General features: G+C 44.8%; 1 protein-coding gene across 1 annotated transcript in view; it reads left to right on the top strand.

The window, feature by feature from the left end:
• itga1 (integrin, alpha 1) overlaps positions 1-22,980 on the top strand; it is a 41,255-nt gene that overhangs the window by 8,087 nt on the left and 10,188 nt on the right. The window contains exons 2-15 of the mRNA XM_079734967.1: positions 8,509-8,629; positions 10,760-10,869; positions 12,170-12,258; positions 13,871-13,985; positions 14,259-14,386; positions 15,275-15,423; positions 16,408-16,558; positions 16,716-16,890; positions 17,440-17,513; positions 19,320-19,467; positions 20,068-20,213; positions 20,500-20,643; positions 21,312-21,566; positions 21,931-22,061. Of these exons, the coding sequence (XP_079591093.1) occupies positions 8,509-8,629; positions 10,760-10,869; positions 12,170-12,258; positions 13,871-13,985; positions 14,259-14,386; positions 15,275-15,423; positions 16,408-16,558; positions 16,716-16,890; positions 17,440-17,513; positions 19,320-19,467; positions 20,068-20,213; positions 20,500-20,643; positions 21,312-21,566; positions 21,931-22,061 (1,936 nt within the window). The remainder of the gene's footprint in view (positions 1-8,508; positions 8,630-10,759; positions 10,870-12,169; positions 12,259-13,870; positions 13,986-14,258; positions 14,387-15,274; positions 15,424-16,407; positions 16,559-16,715; positions 16,891-17,439; positions 17,514-19,319; positions 19,468-20,067; positions 20,214-20,499; positions 20,644-21,311; positions 21,567-21,930; positions 22,062-22,980) is intronic.

The following is a 22,980-nucleotide window of genomic DNA, read 5'->3' as shown; positions in this document are numbered from 1 at the left end:
TGTTTTGAGGCATTAAGTTCAGGGGACTGATTGAGAGGATATAGCTGTAGTCTACGAGGTTTAGAGAGGACAGAGCAGTTGTCTAGGAGTTAGTCTAGGAGATAATCGAGGGGGCTTGAGAGGACAGACCTGGTGCTGGCGTCCAGGTGGGAGTTTCCTCTGCTGCAGGAGAATGCTGGGGGAGGAGAGAGGCTTATCAGCAGTTTAACATGACAGCATGGAGAAGACACGGCAAGGATAGGATAACAAGAGGGCAGAGGCGCCACCCACACACTGTCTTCTGTTTCATAGTTTAGACAAATAGACAGTGTTATTGTTATGGTATTTGGATAGGGTTCTGTGTCAGGTGGTTGGGCAGATGTGAAATCTCTATATTATGTATATTTTTGACCATTTTGTGTCTTTTTAATGAATTGGCAATGCTTGTCAGGTACTAATTACTTGTTTATCTTTGCAAGTTAACACACACACACACGTGCGCATGCACTCACACTTACACACACACTTATACACACACACACACACACGCACGCACGTGTAAACACAGACACACACACACACACACACACACACACGTACACACACACACACACACCCTTCCATGCACCAACATAGGACAATGGACTCTCATAATCAACCCTTCAGAACAGATAATGTGTATGTGTATCCGATGCATACGTCTGTGTGTAGACATGTGTATCCATCATGTCGTTGCCATAGATACGCTACATCTGGGCACCAGACCTCAGCCCGACCATGCCCCGGCCGGCACCGCCAGCCCCTCCTCCTCTCAAGGCTTTCAAGGCTGACTGGTAGAACTGCAGAGAACAGGACCCCCTCCCTCCCCAACCCTTGTTTTTGCCTCTGCAGGTGTCCCCCATAAGGAGGCATCGCAGGCGTATATGTGTATCATCATTGTCTGTTCATAAAAGTATTGGACCTTGTATCTATAGAACTGCTTGTTTAACATCCATGAGATCCTGCAGTGTGGGCAATGCTACGCTGTTTTGCATGGGAAGTTTCAACATCGCATACTTCTGATTGGCCAAGCCGCAATTCTGTTCCGACAAGGTCCGAGTATGACCGTCCCGTGACGTATTTTGACCATCTTTGGCAATTGTATTCGCCTGGATGTGCATGGGTTGCAGTGGGAAAACGATTCTATATTTTAATAACTACTGTATATGTTATAAATATGTTGATGTATAATATCGATGTAATATGTAACAATTGCAAATATGGACAAAGGATGCCACATCGCTGCAACAGCTGGCCTGGCAGCAAATGATTGCCGTCTGTGTGTTTTCCCTGTGCATCGCCGTCTCTCTGTATCGTTCTGTGTGTCTGATCTCTGCAGACCGCTGCTCGGCCTTCCTTATTGAAACCGTTTTGAGACCGCCCTTGTTGTTGCACCCATGCCATGCTTTATGTTCTGGCCGGGGAATGCATCTTCACGTGTGAAGCTTTAAGTGGCCGTTAAGTGAAATGTAATTTTCACTTGATCGTCATGAGTGCCGCCCTTAAGTTACGGTCGATGGAAATGTCACTGTGCTGCCTGTCACGCATCATCTCAGATGCTGCTGTAGTCTGACCCCCCCCCCCACCAGGCTTGTTTTCAATTGACAACATGGGCTGTAACTCTCCAAAGAATATCTGTTTCTGTTCTCCGGGGAGCTGGTGGGGGGGGGGGGGAGGAAGGGGAAAGGCTGCTGGATAATGTCCTAGGCGGTGGAGGACAAAAAAAAGGAGCTGACAGCCAGAATGACTCATCAAGGGACGGACAGGCAGGCTTTAAGTTCAACAGCAAAATGAAGAAGGAGAGGAGAATGGTGCCAACGGGAAATCATGGTTTCCTGGACAAGGGGAAAACGAGAGATTTCAGGGTTTTTTTATCTGTGAACAGCTGACATATGACCGTTTGTGTGGGAAATGTTAATAAAGAATAATAAAAATAAGATCATGCAATAATAAGGAATTACGTTTCTGTTGACATCGATTGGATTTTGCTCATTTGAAAATGGACAATAAACAAATAAAGATATAAATAAAAGAGAAAAGCAATCAAAAACACAAGAACGTTGTTTCAAAGTTGGTCTTCAAGTTCAGACCAATATCTCCCCACTGTCCTCCTGACCTTTGGTCCTATGCTACACGTCATTACCTCTCTTCTTCAACCCACTGTCCTGAACCTGTGGTCTTTTGCTACAAGTCATTACCTCTCTTCTTCCCCCCTCTTCCTGACCTGTGGTCCTATGCTACACCTCATTACCTCCCTTCTTTAACCCGCCTTCCTGACCTGTGATCTTATGATGCAATTATATATGTTACTCAGTCTTTTCTGCAAAACGCTGTCCCATCTCTATTCACTGTCATGTCCATCAAGGCAAAAAAATACCCATTGAACAAAAATACATAAATTTTGATCTCTGCATCTTAAGAAACAAATGTCATCAGAAATTTTGTGTTCTGTTGACTGGGTGAGTTATTGGTCAGGTCTTGATGGATTGGGTTAGGGTTTTCTTGGTGTTGAATCGGCTATTAATTGGTCATGTCTAGAGGGATTTGGTTAGGGTAGGGTTGTCTCGGTGTTGACTGGGTAATTTATCGGTCTCTTCTTGCTGTTGACTGGGTTATTTATGGGTCTCTTCTTGGTGTTGACAGTTATTTTTTTATTGGTCATGTCTTGATGTTTTGGGTGGGTCCAATCTTACCAGAACTCATCTTGGTGTGGACCAGATTGATTCATAGGTCTTTTGGCGTCTCGGATCATCACTGCTGTGGCCTATGCTTATTTTCAAAGCTGTTCCCCATTGTGCCGTGTCCCTTGCAATTTAGGGCTCAAGATCAAGCTCATCATTATAGTAATTTCTCTCCCCTACTAAAAACAATAGTAATCATACACTCTGTGTGCTCATAGGTAATGAAGGTGATTACCCTTCAACCTTTGGGTGTATGTGTGTATATATATTTAGCCTCTCTTGAGAAGTCTTGATCTAGCCCAGAATCTCCAGCCGTCCAGTAGTATAAACTGTTCGGTAAGTTTCGACCTTGTGCGTGTGTATGAGTGTGCATGAGTGTCTCTGTGTGTGTAGGTGTGTGTTTATCTGCTGAACCTACATGACAGGGTTTTCATTAGCCCACCGAACCGGGATGAAGGTTTTGGCAAGAGTCGGGGGGGAAGGGTGATGTCATTGCGGGGTCCAGTCTACATGGCTTGTAAGGCTTTTTTTCTTAGCCAATGAAAAAGACCGCTCTCATGAGAGTACATCTGGAACTTCCAGATATTGGAACCCGATACCGCGGCACAGAGGACCTCACGTCCGTACAGTCCAGTCGGTGATGAGGAGGCATGGGAACCGGAACCCCCCCCCACCCCTTCCTTCCCCCCCTCCCAACATGTACACTGATGGGACAGCGGTGGAGTGATGGGGACTGGGGGGTTGGAGAGAAAGCCAGAGAGGGAGAGGGATAGAGGAAAGGAGACAATGCAGTCGATGGATGGAGGACGGGCCTGCGGGACAGAGAGTCGGAGGAAGGACATGATGAATGGGTGGACGAGGACGAGGGGAGAGGAGGGGTTGGATTGCAAGAGACAGGGCGTGGAGGGCAGGGGAAATAGGAGGTTTGTCAATCAAGCTGTGTCGGTGTTGATGTAGCTCATGGCATGCGATGGTTCTGCATTGCAAAGGCAATAGGGCGTTACTCAGTTTTTGATCCAAGTTCATTTGTTTTTATGAATTTATGACCTGCGGATGTGTGTGGATACCTATCCTGGGTCAGATCTTTTGTTTTCTTTAAAAAGTAATGGGATTGAGTAAACCTCAAGCTCAAGCCAAGGCTAAAAGCCATAACTTCACTTAACGTATTCACAATAAAAACAATGGAAAAGAGGAAGGCGACACATTAAACAAAGAGATACTATGGAAGTCGTCCAGCAACAGTTTCGTTTTCACAACGTCTCCACCTCCATGTCTCCACCTCCTATTGTCCAGAATAATACCTTGCGGGTACTGTGTTTGTTTGTTTTTATCCCCATGTTGCACGGAAGTCACGATTCTGTCGACCAATCAACGGAGGGCGTGTGTAGCTCGAAATTGCCGGCACCCTTTCAGGCGTCTCAGTACCCCAACGGAGGAGTACTGCGGGACGAGTACGGCCCAGTACGGCTCAGCCCGGGTCATGCCCTCTTTTGGCGGTGGAAACGCGATCCGTGCCGCACCTTACGAACCGAACCGTACCGCACCCTCTGGTGGAAACGCGCCATTAGGGTTCACTGGCTCTGTTTCACTGGCCTTTGGAGAGCTCAAGGGAACTTACAGTGCTTTGTTGAAGCTGTTATTACATAGAAATGTTGTTTTGTTTGCTTTAGTAACTAGAATCACATAATTGGCCTATATGTATTTCACTTAGTGGCCAGTCTAATAGGGCAGTTCCTGAAGCCAAAGTTCAGATATGCACAGATAGTGGTTTGGATAATTATTTTTTCCAATCCAAACTTTCAAGAGTTATTCGTATGCTGTAATAAAATGTAATTGCCCTGTGGAAATATTACATTCAATGCGCAAAGTTAGATCAAATGGAATCGATTTTGCCTTGTTTCAACCCTATTTTTTTAGCGCACACAAAGGCCAAACATCTTACCTCCGAAATAAGGGTCAAAGGTCTAGTTAGAAGTCAGGATAAATGTGCACACTAGATAACTTCATACATGAGAAACTGCCACACTTCCATTTATCTACCTAAAATGTAATTTGGATGGACCACAATACAGCCTCAAAGTATTTTTTCTCACTTCTAGGCCTTCAGTTGTCCTTTGGTTTCTTGCCATGGATCAGCCAACAGAGTTCCTTGAATGACATTGCGCTCGTAAATGTCAAATATATTGTATTATCTTGTCTCACCCACACTACTTTTTTCCTACACTATCCAGGACAAAGTAATACAATTATTCTTCAAGTTAAACCTAGTTATAATCTTCTGAAAATGTCTTATCTTCAATGTGAGACAGAACAGATATCATATGCCAAGGATGCAGAGCAGAAACTTCAGTGAGTGGATGAAACATTGTAATAGAAAAATAAAACCATTGTTATGAACATGGTCCATTATGTTATATATTATGCATCATTGTACTGGGACACAATATCAAGGATTCCTTCACTTGATAGACTAGGTACACCCATTGTTCCAGCATGCCAACACATTACAGAATGAGTTGGATCGGAAAGTGCTAAAAAAGCTAAATTCAGGCTATTGTCTAAACAGAGGTCAAACATGATCCTTGAATCTCCAAAGCATTTTGTTCATTTGCAGTAACGTAGCGCAGTGTTTTTCTAACTTTACCACCCCTGCAAAGTTTTTCTTAAGACTTGCTTAACAACATATCTCGGGTTAGCTCTACAACTGACATGTGTTTAGCGTTAACCACAGTGGCTAAATCCTCAGGCTTACTTTAATGACTCGGTTGTTTACAGGTGTTAAGACTTATAGCAGGTTGTCGTTGATGAATGGTTTGGCGGTTTCCAGGTGTGGGCATTTGTGGGTTTTGGTTGTCGTGTCTTAAGGGCTTTGATGATTAGGCGTGGAAATGTATGGGTGGCTGGTTAGACATTGTTGTTGTTATTGGTTTGAGATATAGGGCATTTGTTGTGTACATACATGTTATTTTAGATTATTGATGCATTTTTGTTTGTGGGAACGGTGGTTAAGTAGGGATTTCATTATTGTTGGCTGATAGATTGTAGGGATAGGTCGTAAACATGCTGGATCTTGAGCCAAAACATGACTTAATGTGGTAAATGTTATAAAAAACACTCACAAACACATGTGATGTTTGATGGAGCTTAACAAATATGCAGTTTAAACTATGAGAGAAATCTTGAGTTACTAAGTATCAGTATTCTTATCAAAATGGAACATTAAAGTAAATAACAAAAAATAATTCACACTAATAGGTATCAGTCATATTCATTCTTCAGGGTGGGGGTTGGAGACTGTGAGGCGAGAGGCATGCTTCATTGAGTTAATGGCAGCCATCCTCAGAATGGACCAACATGGGTTGAACAAAATCTTGTTCTTTTGTTTTGTATTCTGATATTATAACATTGTTTGAATACTTTGTTAGAATGTTGACATCTGCGGTCCAGTGTTAGAATCAACAAGACTGACAGAGACCAACGTTCAGATTACTGGTTGTAATAAATATGATATTTATTAAATGTTCTCCCTGGGATTTTGTTTTCCACTGTGGCGATCCCACTGGTCAGTTGCGGCCATAGAAATAAGAGAAGAGGTTGCGGCTAGATGGGGGTTTGTGTGTGTGTGTGTGTGTGTGTGTGTGTGTGTGTGTGTGTGTGTGTGTGTGTGTGTCTGTGTGTGTGTGTGTGTGTGTGTGTGTGTGTGTGTTTGTGTCTGTGTGTGGGGGTGGTTAGGGTTAATGGTTTTAAAAGGGTTTTAATGATGAACATATTAAGCATTTACATCAATATTTAAACAAGGCGAAAAGAAACCAGACAGCTCTATCTACGAATAATAATGGGCACCTGTGTGAATTCTCTTCGGGTGAGTAGTGCTATTCCTGCCATGCAATTGTACTATGTTCAAACCACTTTTTGCTTTGAGATCCTTGAAAGTAGGACTACTCTCATACTATTGACGCTGTTGTTATTGTATGTAAACTTTATTTTTTTTTCGTTTTTCGGGCCAGCCCTAGTATATATTCAGATTCTTATTTATGTTTTGTATTAAACAGCATAGACTACACATACAAATATTTGCCTTTCCTTTGAAATAAACAGAACTTCAGAAGATGGTGTGTGTTTCTGTGTGTGCATGCATGTTGGTATGTTTGTGTACGGGTCTGCAAGTGCCTGTAGGCCTGTGTGTATGCATGTGTGTGTCTGTGTGTGTGGGTGTGTGTGTATGTGTGTGTGTGTGTGTGTGTGTTCCTGGGAGGAGGGAATGTGTGTAATCACGTTAATAGGCAGAGGAAGTGGAAGTTCCCCAAGAGATGGAGAGGAATGAGCGTGCTTTCTCTCTCTCTCTCTCTCTCTCTCTCTCTCTCTCTCTCTCTCTCTCTCTCTCTCTCTCTATCTCTCTCTCTATGGCTCTTTCTGTCACTCTCTCTGACTCTCAATCTCTTTCCCCCTCTCTCTCTTTGTCTCTCTGTCTCCCTTAATCCCTCCCTCATTTTTCGCTTTCTCTCTGAAATAACTAAATCATGCCAGGGCTTATGTGTACACATTCAGTACAAATACAACATATCACTGTGATAGAAAGCTGTATGAAAAGAGCACCAACCGTTTAGTGGTAAAAGTAATTCAACACCATGAATTACTGGTCCCTAAAGATCTTTGGGAAAATCGTAAGTCAAGGACACACACACACACACACACACACACACAAAGTGTCCTTCTGTTTTGCTTATTATTACACAAACTGTACCGACATGTACAGGGGACCTCACAGAAGAAAGGATGTTTTATGTACTCGTGGAGTGACCCATGTGACCTGTGAACTAGCGGAACTACGTTTCCCACCATACACACCCACCCTGCCCTATGTCTATCACCATCAAAAAACCAAACCAAACACCCTTGTCCAATGTCGTACATGCATGTGCCTCAACGGTTTTATAAAGTTGGCCGTGTTGCCTGGGTCACTTTTTCCCTCCCTTTGCGTCTTTCTATTAATTAGGTCTGCTCTCTTTCCACTGTATCACAGACGTAGAAATGAATAAGTTACACTGGGAGGAATTTCCATGCTCTGGAATAGATATAAAGGGCCTCATTGTGACAAGGGGCACAGTGAGACACAGATAGATATATATATAGAGCGTCTGTGATTTAGTCAGCTCCATGGCAGACTGAACCACATGTAGGCACTGGCGCTGAGAATCAGCCATTGTCCCCGGGTCAAGTCCTACGACTTACCCACCTCCTTCACATTGATGCTGCAAATTCCTCTGGTTTCTTCCAAAATGGCTTTTGTGTGTGTGTGTGTGTGTGTGTGTGTGTGTGTGTTTTTGTATGTGCGTGTTTATATGTGTATGTGTCTTTGTCCTTGTGTCCATTTTTCTGTGTGGGTGATTGTGTATGTGTGTGTTTGTGTGCATGGATGTGTGTCACTGTGTACGTTTTTGTGTGTGGGTGAGCGTGTGTGTGTGTGTGTGCATGTGTGTGTTATCTTGCAAGTTTTAGTGTGTGGGTGTGTGTAGGAGGGGTGTTTGGCTATGATGTATGATATCCTTTATCTGGGTGTTGCGTGAACATTCTAGCCCACGCCTTATTCAAATACACTGTATTTCTATATGATTAATATGATTTATTATACTAGTATGTATTGCTATACTGTATTGTGCTTCGTCTATGCTGTTAAAATGGCCCCTAGTCTAGCGATCATAGCAGTACATCACAGACAAGAGCCAAACAGTCCTTGTTTCAATGTGTTCATTGGGTAAACCATTAATTGGTAAGTGGTCTGGTTTTCCTCCTTTCCTTTCCATTACAGTGCTGCTGCCCTGCCTGCTGTCCTTTAACGTGGACCAGAAGACCGGCCTGTCCTTCAGCGGGCCCCTGGAGGACATGTTTGGCTACTCCGTCCAGCAGTTTGTCAACGCTGAAGGCAAATGGTGAGTGGCTCTTACTCTGTACGTTACTCTGTGCTTCTATCAATGAAGAGCGTCTGTGTAATATATCGTATGTGCTTATCTGTACAAATGCAGTACAGATATACAGTTTGACCTTGACCCCCCCCCCCCCCGACTCCCCACCCCAAACATCACATTTTACACAATAGAAGGTTTTGATTTCATTTATCATTAATTCTTAGTGATTATTTCCAGGTCTCCTTGAGCCTGTTTTTTTTCATAAGTATGTAACCTGATTGTTTCTTTGTAGCTCATTTGATTATGTATTCTAGAAGTTATGACTAATGTCCCCCCTAGCTCCTAATGTCCCTCTTAGCAATACTAACCTGTACCCTTGTTTCACATTTGTATTCCAAATCAATTCAATTAAAGTACAAAGGATCGAAACTACCTCAATATTAAAAAAAATGAAGATTCCCCCTAATGCTCATCACTTTCAAACCCTGAATATGTTCTTTGAAATGATTACCCGTTGTTATACAGACAAACCAACAGAGCGACAGAGACAGTAAGTCAACTCAATCGCAACACAACCACTCAAGTAGCAACAGAACAGCCAGGACAGTGACCCTGTGAAACGGTGTAATGGTGTCCACATGCCTACTGATGATGGAACAGGACCCCCACCAGTGCCCCTACCAGACCCGCCTGTAAACTCACTCAAGACAAGTATGTGTGGCTCTGTGGTGCTAAGCTGGTTGGAAACACATTTTTAAAGCCCTTGTTAAGTTCTATTACAGTGTGGGTTTCAGTCCCGCCCCCACCACCCGCCTCCTCTATGTCTCTCCACCTATGAAAAGGGACTCTGGGTTTGCATTCATTTCATAGCTTACACTCTAATCCACAACGCATTATCTACTATCGGAGCTGAACATTCTTGCTTGATATCCATCATTCTGGTGATTTCCCTAATATGACTCCGTAGGATTCAATCCGTACCTCACCTCTCTTCCCTGGGTTGTTTCAACACTATAGGTGCCTCTCTCGCTCTCTTTTCCAAACAGATGTATAGCTATCTTACTGTGTGGAAATGGTCTTATTAAGCTCCTATGAGATCGGTTACAGTCAATCACTCGATGGGAGTCAGTCGAACCAGATGTGACAGAAACTGTCTGGCTCTGCTGCTGCGATAAAAACAAATAGAAGAGCGAGAATTAAATAAAGAATTAAGACCCAACGATAGATACTGGAGCGTGAATGAAATAGTGAAGAAAGGGTAGGGGGATTTGCTATGTCAAGTTTGCCACAACCATAGAGTGACTTATGAGTCACAGATGTCCGCCCCACACAATGTCTCAGCTGCTGTAACTGTAGCTGAGCGGCTGCATTAGGGGAAACACAGCGGGAAGCAGGCCTGGTGAAAGGGGAGAATGCTGCTGTCAAAGTTAGTTACAGGTCATAGGGGACTGGTCTTCATAACTTTGTTACTCGCTGAACCTCCTTGTTTGTTTTCAAGATATGTATCGGTAGTGTTAACCACGTTACAGGGGTAATAGGGTTACTATTAACCTGGTTTTTTTGGTCCATTGCAAATACACATTTACATTTATTTTATTTACACTTTTAATTAGGAGCTCAAAATGAAAGTGAAACCATGTTTCCAAAAAACAACAACAGCTACAATCTAGGATAGCTCTCCATTGTCAAACACTCTTCAATGTTTCTATTTGATACTAATGGTTAGGCTTTACCACAAATAGCCTCACCATTGATTACCACAGTCCAGTCCAGACAGTGTGTGGTGAGTAAAGGGAGTAAAGTGTGTTTTGTAGTGAGGAGGAGCATGTGCTGTCTCGGATCCTTGTGTTCTCTAGACCCCATTAGAGCAGAGGAATGTTAGCCACGGTGTTTAGACGAAGGCAGATAACTGCGACTGATTTAGCATCCATTTACTCACCGAATGACGCACTGTTTCTATCTGTTTATCTGTCCTTCTGGTGATCAGTATGACTGTTTGTCTGGCTTTCTTTTCTGTGGGCAAAACTATGTTTCAACATATTACAACAAGAATTCACTTTTATGTTTAACTATATCGGGAATATAACAATATATATATATATATTTAAAGTTTTAGAATATGTGATATATGACGCTGTTGCCTGTGTTTTGCAGGGTTCTCATTGGCTCACCACATGCTGGTCAACCATCGAAGAGGACAGGAGACGTCTACAAGTGTCCTGTGGGAAGAGGAGACAACACCTGCATCAAGCTGGAGCTGCCCCGTAAGGACACTGTGTGTGTGTGTGTGTGTGTGAGTGTGTTATTGCGTGCGTGCTTGCGTGCGTTTGGTGCGTGCGTGCGTGCTTGGTGCGTATGTGCGTGCGCGTGTGTGTGTGTGTGTGTGTGTGTGTGCCAGGGTGAGTGTGAGTGTGTGAGTGCACGTGTGTCTGAGATAACAAAGAATGAATATTGTTTGTGGAAGTTGGAAGTATTAAAGTCAAATCAGATCTGGTTCTAATTGGAAGGAACAGACACTCATTAGAGGGGAAGACGGCAAATAAACATGGGTTGGAGTTTTAATCCTTCCATCAACAAAAGCTAATATCCCAGACCATGGGGCCCCCTCCACTTGGGTAACAGTGAAACCTAGCCTTGTGTCATTCAGATGAACATGTGTTGCTGTTTTTGAGCTGTGAGTCCATGCTCCTTACACCGACAATGACTGCAAGCCATTACAGTGTGAAATCCATGCAAAGATATACGCAATAATTTCCTTTGAATCATCGCCTTACTGAGCAAACGCCCCTCGTTAGGAGTGAGACCTTGTGTGAGAATTCATAATAGTGTGGTCTTATGAAATGGAGTTTGAGGGGAAGAGTTTTTGTACTTACCCACTTATCCACTTATCGCCATGATAAACTGTTGACACTTAATTACTCTGGAGAATAAAATGCCATCGAACTAACTCAAAATTCAAAAAGATTGAATGTGATTTGCTGATGATTCCAGTAATTGGTGCACATCTGCAACAGAAAGGCAGGGATGATCCACATTGTCCCAGTATCTTAGGTCAAGAACAGTTCACCACCATATATGAAATACAATTATTTGTCTTTAGTGTTAGATATTAACACAAGTGGTTGTCCCTTCTCTTCGCTCAACGTATCCTATATGCTTGTGTCTGAGCAGTCATAGAAAGTATGGTAAATTAATTTAATGTTCTATAAATAGCTGCATGTCAGTAGTCATGAAAGAGGGACATGGAAAGATGGACGTTGAGAGAGAGAGAGGGAGAAGAGAAGCACCAGCCGTTTGAAAAGTTCCCATAGGAAGAAAAGGCCTCTCTCTCTCTCTCTCTCTCTCTCTCTCTCTCTCTCTTTCTCTCTCTCTACACTGCTCTCTCGCTCTCTCTCTCTCTCTCCTTCACGTCTCATTCTTTCTCTCTTTCTCTTTCTCTCTCTCTCTCTCTCTCTCTTTCTCCCTCTCTCTCTCTTTCTCCCTCTCTCCCTCTCTCTCTCTCTCTCTCCCACATTCTCTCTCTTTCTCTCACACACATTGTTTATTCGTCCATATTTTCCTCAGAAAACACAACGGTTCCCAACTTGCGCGAAGTGAAGGAGAACATGACCATGGGAACCACGCTGGTGACCAATCCCAGCGGAGGGTTTCTGGTAAGGAAACAATAAATACCACTACTGCAACACTGTTGTGTATCTGGTTCCTTAAGAAGAGCTCCCTGCAGAAGCTCAAGAGGCCTGCGGTCCTCCTTAATAAATACACTTTCACTCTGCGTTTTATGGGCTGTTAATATGCTGTTGCAAGGCTGTAAACAAGATATTGCTATGTTGCTATGTTAACTGGCTGACAATATGCTATATGTGTAAATAATGTTGATAAATGTTATTAGACTGTTAACATACCATGTTCTTAGTTTGCTGTACATGTGCTGTTATTGTCCGGTACTAACCTGTTTGCCCTTTTTGTATAATGGTAATGTGCGTTGTATAATATTCTCTCAGCATACGTAACATATTACATGTAATGTAATATGTAATATAAGATGTTTTCTGTTGATGGAGGAAAATGGCAGCCTTGTATTCCCGGCATGAAGCACAATTTGTCCCGATGGATTATAAGGTTGTACATGATGGGTGTGCTCATCACCTGGCCCCAGCATATTCCAATGGGTTCTGTGGCACGAAGAGATTCCTTCTGAATGAGGGTGTGTCCTAGATGCTGTTATAGTAAGAATGTACATTTATCGACCATACACATATGGTCGATAATTCCATGCATTAACATATGACTTGATAAAATATGTGCTCAATGCACTTAAGGAAAAAGTGAATTGATTATGATCGCCGCATCCCGCATCTGAATCACGAAATTCTTTGGGTGTGTCTGTACATATGCTTGCATGTTTGTGTGTGCCAATACAGGCCTGTGGTCCTCAGTATAGTTAGATGTGCGTGTGTGTGGTTGTGTGTGTGTGTGTGTATTTGTGTGTGTCATTACAGGCCTGTTGTACTCAGTACGTTTTCATGTGTGTGTGTGTGTGTGTCTGTGTGTGTGTGTGTGTGTGCGTGTGTGTGTGTGTGTGTTGTGGTAACCCGCTCCTCAATGTCTCGGGGTTCAGGGTACGTATCACGCTTCGGAGTCGGGATAAGCCGAACTCGGCATTTATTACAATGAACTCTCAAAACAGGGAACACATGCACTATACATAGGGTCTCCGTGAGCCTCTATTCGGGTGTGGTCTCGAGCGCTTCCCTCGTGCCGCTCGCTCCTGTTCTCCCCTGTCGTCAGCTCTCGTGCTCCTTTTACGATGGCCTCCTGGCCTTCTCCTCCCTCCGGCCAGGTGTCCCCTATCTCTGATTGGGGGGAGAGAAGTGATGCTCTCTGTCGCCGGTTAGTGGGTGGCAGCGGTATACGCCGTCCATGACTACACCTCGGACCCACCCGGGCTGAGGTTTGAGAAGCGGGATGCCACAGTGTGTTTGTGTGTGTGTGTGTGTGTGTGTGTGTGTGTGTGTGTGTGTGTGTGTGTGTGTGTGTGCCCATAGATGAATGTTGTCATCAGCATTGTAACATTTTTGTGTGTGTGTGTTTGTCTCTATACAGACCTATGGTCCTCAGCATGTTTACATGTTTGTGTGTGTGTTTGTGTCCATACAGGCCTATGGTCATCAGCATGTTTACATGTTTGTGTGTGTGTTTGTCTCTATACAGACCTATGGTCCTCAGCATGTTTACATGTTTGTGTGTGTGTTTGTGTCCATACAGGCCTGCGGTCCTCAGTATGGTTACATGTGTGGTCAGCAGCAGTTCATCTCTGGTATCTGCGCCAACGTTAGCTCCTCCTTTGAGGTCCTGAACTCCATAGCACCGGCAGTACAAGGTACACAGTACACCACTCTCTCTGAACACCTTCCCACTATGAAAATCAACCAGCTCATTGGAGCTACAATAGAATACAATGACATCAATGGCTTGGCTATATGAAGAGGAAACGAATGAATCCTTCACTTTCTGTCACTTTTCATAACATCCTTCTTTCTCTTCTTTAAATCATCACACACTGAAATAAAAACTGGAGAAAATAATGGAAGAATGTTTGGGTGTTGTTGCTTTCTTTTCTTTGAACATTTATATTTATTTGTCTTCTCTCCAGATTGTGCCAAGGAGTTGGACATTGTGATCGTGCTGGACGGCTCCAACAGTATCTACCCCTGGTCTAGCATCCTGGATTTCCTGCTGAAGTTCCTCGCCGACATTGAGATTGGACCTCAGCTCTCACAGGTCAGGAAAAGCACCAGATAAGTGCTTAGTTATATGGTCAGAATGTGTTTCTTATCGTTCATCATTTCTTTATGCGTTTTTTCAAACACCCACACCCAGGCTCTGTTGCTATTGTGTCTGAATGTTTGTTCTCCACAAAACAATCTGGAATGAATAATTATTACCATTTAAACATGGGTGGCCCCTAATTATTTTTATTCATAGTTTTTATGTTCTAAATGTGACTCTGGTTGGTGAGCTAGTGCAGTTTTCCAAAGAGATGCTCTGGAAACCAGCTTACAGTATATTCTTGTACCCTCTGGAGCCTCGATGGCTTGTAAGTCACATCTTCCATGGCTGCTAAAGTCTTTGGTTTGCCCTGAATACTGAGCGTTGAGTCACAGGAGTAGCACCACCAGAACCAAACCACATCCTCACCAGACTCCCGTCTCGAGCAGCAGACCAGTCCCCTCACAGAGACAGGAAGAAGATGGAAATATTAAGGCTCATGATTTAATATGGAGTCAGTTCGCTGCAGGCCCTTTCATACTAAATGATTTGTTATTAGTGGGCCCAAGGACAATCAAACCAATATGGTCAATATTGGAGCCACTGCAACAGTTCATTGGCCGACCAACAGAAGAGTGTAGGATATAGCTGTAGGAATCATAAATCAGTAATATGTGATTATATTCTAATGCCTACGAAGAATGATGTCATTATAGAAATATAGGAATTGTACATAATGTATGTGTGCTAAGAGAATTCCGAACGGTGTTCACCGGAGTGTGTGCATGTGTGTCTTTGCATGTGTGCGTAAATATGTGCGTTGTTCCGTGTGTGTTTGTGTGTGTGTGTGTGTGTGTGTGTGGGTGTGGGTGTGGGTGTGTGTATCGATTCAAATCCCAGGTGGGCATCGTATCGTACGGAGAGAACGTGACTCATCGGGTCAACCTGAGCCAGTTTGACAACAGGGAGTCGCTACTCAGAAAAGTCAGGGATCTACCCCAGGACACGGGCATCAAGACCATGACCGCCTCGGGCATCGAGACCGCCAGGTACCAGACCAGAACCCGTCACTACTGATTGAACTCTGTCACAACATGGCGGGTTTAGACCCAAACAAACAAATAATACAGAGAGCATCAGATGTAGGCAGTGTGTGTTAGTAGATGGACGATTTATGCTGCATGTCTATACAACCGAGGCTGAATTTATTACAGGTCTGGATGTTGGAGTCTATTCAAATCCTCTCTCTTCATGTGTCCGTTAAATAGATTTAAAACCAACTAACGTCAATCACACTCAAAAAACGATAAGAAAAAGATAAATTCTGAGATTTCATGCATATTTTTGACGTAAGTGAGTAATGGCTTGTGTTTGCTTGGTGAAGATGGAGTGTAATTCGAAAGCACAACAACGCCCATTGTTGAGAGACTGGAAGGCCTACTGGTCCCATGTCTGTTGTGGGCTAGGGTTAGGACATACTATGTTAACCTCAAGAAAGATGAACTCCTCATGGACATGCTGAACTTACACTTGACCCCGTGCCTGAAGGAGGCTAAGTAGTCACAAGATCCCAGGTTCACAGTTATTGGAGAGTTGTTTTCCTCATCTATGCTGCACTTAGATGAAAATCAGAGCTAGAAAGTTTCTCAAGGATAAACCGCACAATAAACCGTACATCCAGGGAATGCTTCGCTATAAACCCTTAGTTTCGTTTATTGTTGTGCTCTTTATTGTCCATCTGTGTTAGGTTTTTTTGTTTTTTTTGTCATGCTAAGCAGGGATTTTGTTGGTGTTCTAGTAGGCCTCTTCGGTGCTTTCACTCTGCCCCAACAAACACCCACGAACACCAGTGGCCATTTTTACATACTTGTTGGTGGTGGTTGGCTGCTAAATCAGATAAAGTGTTGCCGTTTCTCCAGTCAATTCAGCCAACTTTCTAGAGTTGGTTGTTGTTGTTTGTTGAGGCAGTGTACCTTAAGGACCTTTAATGGGGTAAAACGTGATATGATAAGAAACACGTTCTGACCAATCAGGAAAGAGGCCTTCATGGAGGAGCGAGGGGCACGGCCTGGGGTGAAGAAGGTGATGGTGATCGTGACGGACGGAGAGTCACATGACTCCCATGATCTGAAGAGAGTCATCAACGAGTGTCAGGACGACGGCATTGAGCGCTTCGGAATCGCCGTAAGTACACAGGTTGCTGTACTGGTTTCTGTGCACACTGGTTGCTGTACTGGTGGCTTTACACACTGGTTTATGCATGCAATGGTTGCTGTATCCACTGGTTCCTCTAGGCACCGGTCTCTGTACTTAATCATTGTAATTAATTGTGTATTTCCAGGTTTTGGGAGATTACAACCGTCAGAACAAAAGTGCTGCCGAAATCCATAAGTTTATCAACGAGATTAAATCCATTTCCAGCGAACCACTGGGAGACCATTTCTTCAACGTGTCCGATGAGGTGGCCCTGCTCACCATCGTAGACGCTCTGGGGAGCCGCATCTTTGCCTTGGAGGGTACCTATACCAACACTACACTCACATGGAGAATCATTGCCTAGAACGGTGGCCTACCTAAACTTTAACACTTCATGGAAACTCATTGCCTTGGACAGTAGCCTACTTATACTTTAAAACTACACTCACATTGAAACTCATTGCCTTGGATGGTGGCCTACCTAAACTTTAACACTTTTACCACTCATACAACTGTATTTTATAGGATATTATGTTTAATTAATGAAACTTATTTAAACATCTATAATAATATTCATCATAATCAGCTTCATCCTCATCATCTTTATTTCTATAGCACATTTCAAAAGCAATTGAGTTCTAGGTTGAGTATCAGCAGAATAGATCAGCCTCTTTATTTATAAAACAAGTGTTGCATAGTGCTTGGGGATTGTAAACAGATTACATCAGCATCTTTATTTATGCGTACCAAATGTGAGGGTATAATTTAAACCTGTGAAACCACAGATTAATATCATGTTTCTTGGTTAAAGCGTATTTTATTGTACTATTGTATTAAACATATTAAATGATGAACATCTCCTTTCCCAGCAACATCTGGCAACCACACCTCGTCATTTGCCAGGGAGATGTCCCAGGCAGGATTCAGCGCACACACATATGAAGTGAGTAACCTTGCGTCCCTGTGTTTACAGCGTTATCCCAGTTACAGTCTCTAAGGGCTTCACCGGCCCACGCTCAGATGAAGAGTGACAGCAGCCCATAACCCTAACCCACGCAACAGCCCGAGGATATTCTACCCAGAACCCCTTGGGGGATACAAAACCCCGAAAGCCTTCAAGGAGGGAAGCATGTGAAAACTGAAATCTAGGTCGGGTTGGAGTACAATAGCTGCCCTCCTAGCTTTCTAGGGGTGCGTGCGATTGGGCAAGTATAGGGGTGAACACCACAACTTTCTGGTAATATGACGCCCCCTATTTTGTGGAGGACTTATTCAACAGTTGCCCAAATATAACCCATGGCACCTTTATTATCACAATGAAATATGCAAACGTGATATTTGTGAGCTATAAATATGATATATTTTACAATGTTTCTCCTGCGTTGTACAAATAATTGTCATAAAGAACAACCCATGAGATGATCAACTGCAGAATATTAGCTAATAAATGTGTCTGCAGGCGGTCTACTTTATGTGTTGTTTCCTGTGCTTGTGAGTGTCTGTGTGTGTGTGTGCTTGTGTGGCTGTATTTCGAACTCAATGACACCAGTGTCTGTAGATAGTGACTGTAGATAGTGAAGACGGTGCATTCCCAATGCTTCTACAGTGAGTCAGACCGCATTAAAAGGGAACACGGCATCCGTGGCAGTCCTCTAGTTGCATTTCCCAACCTGATCGCACACCCATAAATACATATTAGGCTACGAAAAGACTCTCTCTACACACACTTCAAATAGTTTTCACAAATATGGGTGAATGTGTCTTAGGGTAGATCCTGGCCTTCAGTGAAATAAGCAGCAAAATAGTGAGCTTCTGTCTGCATATCGTGCTGCTGCTGCTGACTTTCTGTTCAACACCTCCTTATTTGCCTGGGCTTCCATAAACACAGGCAAAGTGATGTGTGACTGTATGGGCTCAGTCAAGTGAACCAAACCAAACATGACCCAAAATGTCTGGACTGTCTCACCCGGCTAAATAAAGAAACGCTCGACTTGGCTAGAGTCCGTTGTGACAAATCATTGCGAAATATTTCCTTCTGTGTTCTTTTTCGCTCTCTCGTAAGCAGCAAAATTGTTTCCTTCATAGGGCTGGGTAAAAATGTTGATTCATCAATGCATTGCAATTTATTTGTTCTCGATTCAATTTCGATTCAGATTTTTTTTTAAATCGATTATTTCCATTTTAAAAAAAAAGAAGAAAAAAAAAGAAGCATACTCAGTCTTGTAATCTAGAAGCGAGTATGCCTAAATGTACATGCCCTTTCACATTTGTCCATGTTATGATTATTACTTTTAAGCTGCAAGTTTATCTCAGAAACAATAATATACAATGGTGTATTCCCTTTTTGCTAGTTAAAGCAAAATGAAATGGTTAATTCATTTTGAAATGGTTAATTCTGAATAATATTTAGGTATTTTTGTCATCTGCACGTATTATTGAATCGATATTGAAGCAATTGGATCAATATCAAATTGAATCGAATCGAATCAATATCGAATCGAATCAAGACCTAAAGAATCGAATTGAATTGAATTGTGAGGTACCTGGCAATACCCAGCCCTAGTCCTACACAGTGTATATAAATCCGGCCTATACAGACTTCTGCTTTTAGAAAAGAGTCAGCTCTCAATTCCTTATAGAGTCATCTGGTGGTTCTCTCGTGCCCTTTTTTTTCCATTTTCAGCTGCACTTCTCTTTACACCTCACTTCTGTTTCTCCGCCCCCGGTTCACGCCCTCTCCTTCTGATAGGGCGGTGTGTTGCTAGGCGCCGTGGGCGCGTACGACTGGAACGGGACGGTGGAGATGCACTTCGCCGGACGCTCCGTGGCCCCCGACAACCTGCAGTTCTTCGACCCCGAGACGGAGGCCGGGTACGAGGGGCTGTCCGGCTACCTCGGTAGGTCAGGGTGTAACCCTCCCTGTTCCGTACACCTACATCACCATAACAAGCTCCATGTTCCATCTCCCAATGTCACAAGATACACTGGTGTGCCTGTGTGTGTGTGCATGCGTTTATGAGCGTGTGTGTGGGTGTGTGTGTGTGTGAGTGTGTGTGTGAATGTATGTGTCTGCGTGAGTGCGTTTATGCATGTGTGTGTGAGAGTGCGTGCGCGTGTGCGCGCATGCGTGTGTGTTTGTGTGTGTGCGTGCATGTGTTTGCATGTGAGTTTGTGTGTTAATGTCTTAATGGGAGGATGACTAAGAGGGATTCCCAGACAGTGGGGTGAATTGATTATTCCAGCTCTCTCTTTCTCTCTCCCTTTCTCCAGCCTCTCTCACCCCTCTGTGTGTTTGTGCTTATGTCTGTGTGTGTGTATCGGTGTGTCGTTTTGTGTGTGTGCATGTGTGCACCTGTTCCTCACACATCCCATTGCTATCCTAGCTAATGTGCATTTGCATGCATTTCATCCGTCTCTAAACCACCTGAACAAACCGCCCTCTACAACGACCGCCCTCAGCAGCTAACACAGGGCACCGTGTGCGCGTCGCCCCGCAGGTTACGACGTCCAGTCGGCGGCCACACCTGACGGGACACTGTACATAGCCGGAGCCCCCCGCTACAACCACACCGGCCGGGTGGTCCTCTACCGCCTGGACCAGGAGGACAAAGTGGTGGTCACCCAGATACTGAAGGGAGAGCAGGTGAGCCGTCTTGGGTGTGTTCCTCAAAGCTCGAACTGTACGAACGTCGTTGCTCCGGGACTCGTGCCTCGGAGATCTTAGTCGTCTCAATGTCGCGTCGGTGGTGGATGACGGCATTCAATGCGATGCGCATCTGGAACGCGGCGAAGGCGCGCGCCTTTACTGCATTTAATTCAGCTGACATGGCGACACGCGCTTCGGAAGTTTGAGGCACAATCCGACGTCCATCTGTCTTGTGTTCCGTCTGTGATGTGGTCTCTGGGTGTCTGTTTGGGTTCTCCCCCAGATTGGCTCCTACTTTGGGAGTGTGCTCCAGACGGTGGACGTGGACAAGGACTCCCACACAGACCTGCTGCTAGTGGGTTCCCCCATGTACATGGGCAGGGAGCGGGACGAACAGGGACAGGTCTACGTATACAAGTACAACCAGGTGCAGGCGCAGTGCCAGCGTGTGTGTGTGTGTGTGTGTGTGTGTTGAAACCTAATGGAGCATTCAGCATTAAAAGACTTTCATTGTCTTTGAATGCTTTTAAATGCCTTTAAAATAGGAGGCCTGCTCAAGTACTTTGAATGGTCAAAGGGTGCTGTATAATTAAACCGAATTGTGTGTGTGTGATGAGTGAGTGTGCATGTGTGTTAGTGTGTGTGTGTGTGAGAGTGTGCCTTTGTGTGTGTGCATTTGAGTGTGCCTTTGTGTTTGTGTGTGTGTGTGTGTGTGTGAGAGTGTGCCTTTGTGTGTGTGTGTGTATGTGTGTGTGTGTGTGTGTGTGAGAGTGTGTCTTTGTGTTTGTGTGTGTGTGCGTGTGTGTGTGTGTGTGTGTGAGTGTGCCTTTGTGTGTGTGGGTGTTTGAGTGTGCCTTTGTGTGTGTGTTTGTGTGTGTGTATGTGTGTGTGAGAGTGTGCCTTTGTGTGTGTGTGTGTGTGTGTGTGTGTGTGTGTGTGTGTGTGTGTGTGTGTGTGTGTGTGAGTGTGCCTTTGTTTGTGTGTGTGTGTGTGTGTATGCATTCAAGTGAGAGTGTTCCTGTGTGTGTGTGTGCGGGGTTGGTTATGTTTCATAGCCTCCACATTAAACCTCTACCTCAATCTCCCTCCCCTCAGGAGGCGGGCCTGTTCGAGCTCCAGTTCACCCTGAGGCCTGTCAATCAGTCCTGCTGCAACGCCCGCACTGCAAGCTGCACCAATAAGAACGAGCCGTGCGGCGCCCGCTTCGGCACGGCCATCGCCGCCGTGTCCGACCTCAACCTGGACGGCTTCAACGACGTGGCCATCGGTGCGCCGCTGGAGAACGATCACCGGGGGGCGGTGTACATCTACCACGGAGCGGGGAGGGACCTGAAAGAGGCCTTCGTGCAGGTGAAACGACAAGTGCGATTTAAGGCTTAGTTATGGTTCCACGTCGACGCAACGCCAGGGGGTTTATGGACCTACATGCTCCCGGCGGCCCCTACTTGCGTCCACCGCAAGGGCCTGGCGCGCACCTCCCAAAAAATCATAACCTTGGGTTGGTGCGAGACAGCAGCAAGGGCTCTGATTGGTCGGCTCACTAAAACCCGACGCAGAACCGGACGGGTTCACGACTGCGGTGGAGCGTCTGCGTGGTCATTGCGTTGGCGTGGAACCATAAGTGAGCCTTGAGTAACAAAGTGAATGTTCGGAGGCGGGCGGGCGTTTGAGAGGTGTTGACGTGGCGTCTGTCTGTCTGTCTGTCTGTCTGCAGAGGATCCCGGCCGGAGGAGACGGTGTGAAGGTGAAGTTCTTCGGTCAGTCCATCCACGGGGTCATGGACCTGAACGGGGACGGCATCACGGACGTCACCATCGGGGGCCTGGGAGGCGCCTCGCTGTTCTGGTGCGGCCGCTGGATGCCTTCCCTCTTTATTCACTTTCTCTCTCCGGCGATCGCTCTCTCTCTCTCACGCTCGCCAACTCTCTCTTCTTCTCTCCAACTCTTGCAACCGCTCAATCTCTCTTTGTTGATCCCTTGATCTCTCTCTCTCTCGTTCTCTCTCTCTCTCTCTCTCTCTCTCTCTCTCTGGCCCTCTCTCTCTTTTTCTCTCCCTTTCTCTCTCTCTCCCTCCCCCTCTCTCTCTCTGGCCCTCTCTCTCTTGGCCCTCTATCTAGCTTTCTCTCTCTCTCTCCCTCTCCGTCTCTCTCTCACTGGCCCTCTCTCTCTCTCTCTCTCTCTCTCTCTCTCTTTCTCCCTCTCTCTCTCTCTCTCTCTCTCTCTCTCTCTTTCTCTCTCTCGCTCTTTCTCTCTCTCTCTCTCTCTCTGTGGGAGAGACATTCTCCAACCAAAGAGACGTTCACACCAACACGTCTATAAAACAACTTAGTAGCAGTGGTTTTTCGCAACCCCCAGTATTCTCACACAACTACTCTATTTCATCTGTCACTGTCTCGGTGCCGCTTATACAGCTGTGTGTATCTCACGAGGTTCTTCTGGGATTGAAACCAGCAACCCTTCTAACGATCTCTCTGCCTGAAAACCCCCAGGGCTGTAGACCCTTTAACAGTTGGACACCGGCCCACTTCACTGCCCTCATTGGCCTTACTCAAAACCGCATTTCTAACTCCGTCAACAGTAACAGAAGTTCTCAGGCTGCCCTGCCGGCAGGGGTTCAGCGGAGCTGTGTGAAAAACTACATCTCCCAGGAGGCTTAGGATTTAAATAGGATTTGAACTGCTGAACTGTGAACCGACATGATTTAAATACATTCCTATTAGGAAACGATTGATACACTATTTTCGATTCTTGTTATTACTGTCCT

Source organism: Pollachius pollachius (assembly GCF_949987615.1).
Source record: "Pollachius pollachius genome assembly, chromosome: 4".
Lineage (NCBI taxonomy): Eukaryota > Metazoa > Chordata > Actinopteri > Gadiformes > Gadidae > Pollachius > Pollachius pollachius.
Note: the sequence above shows the minus strand (reverse complement) of the source record. Positions and strands in the feature narration are given on the sequence as shown.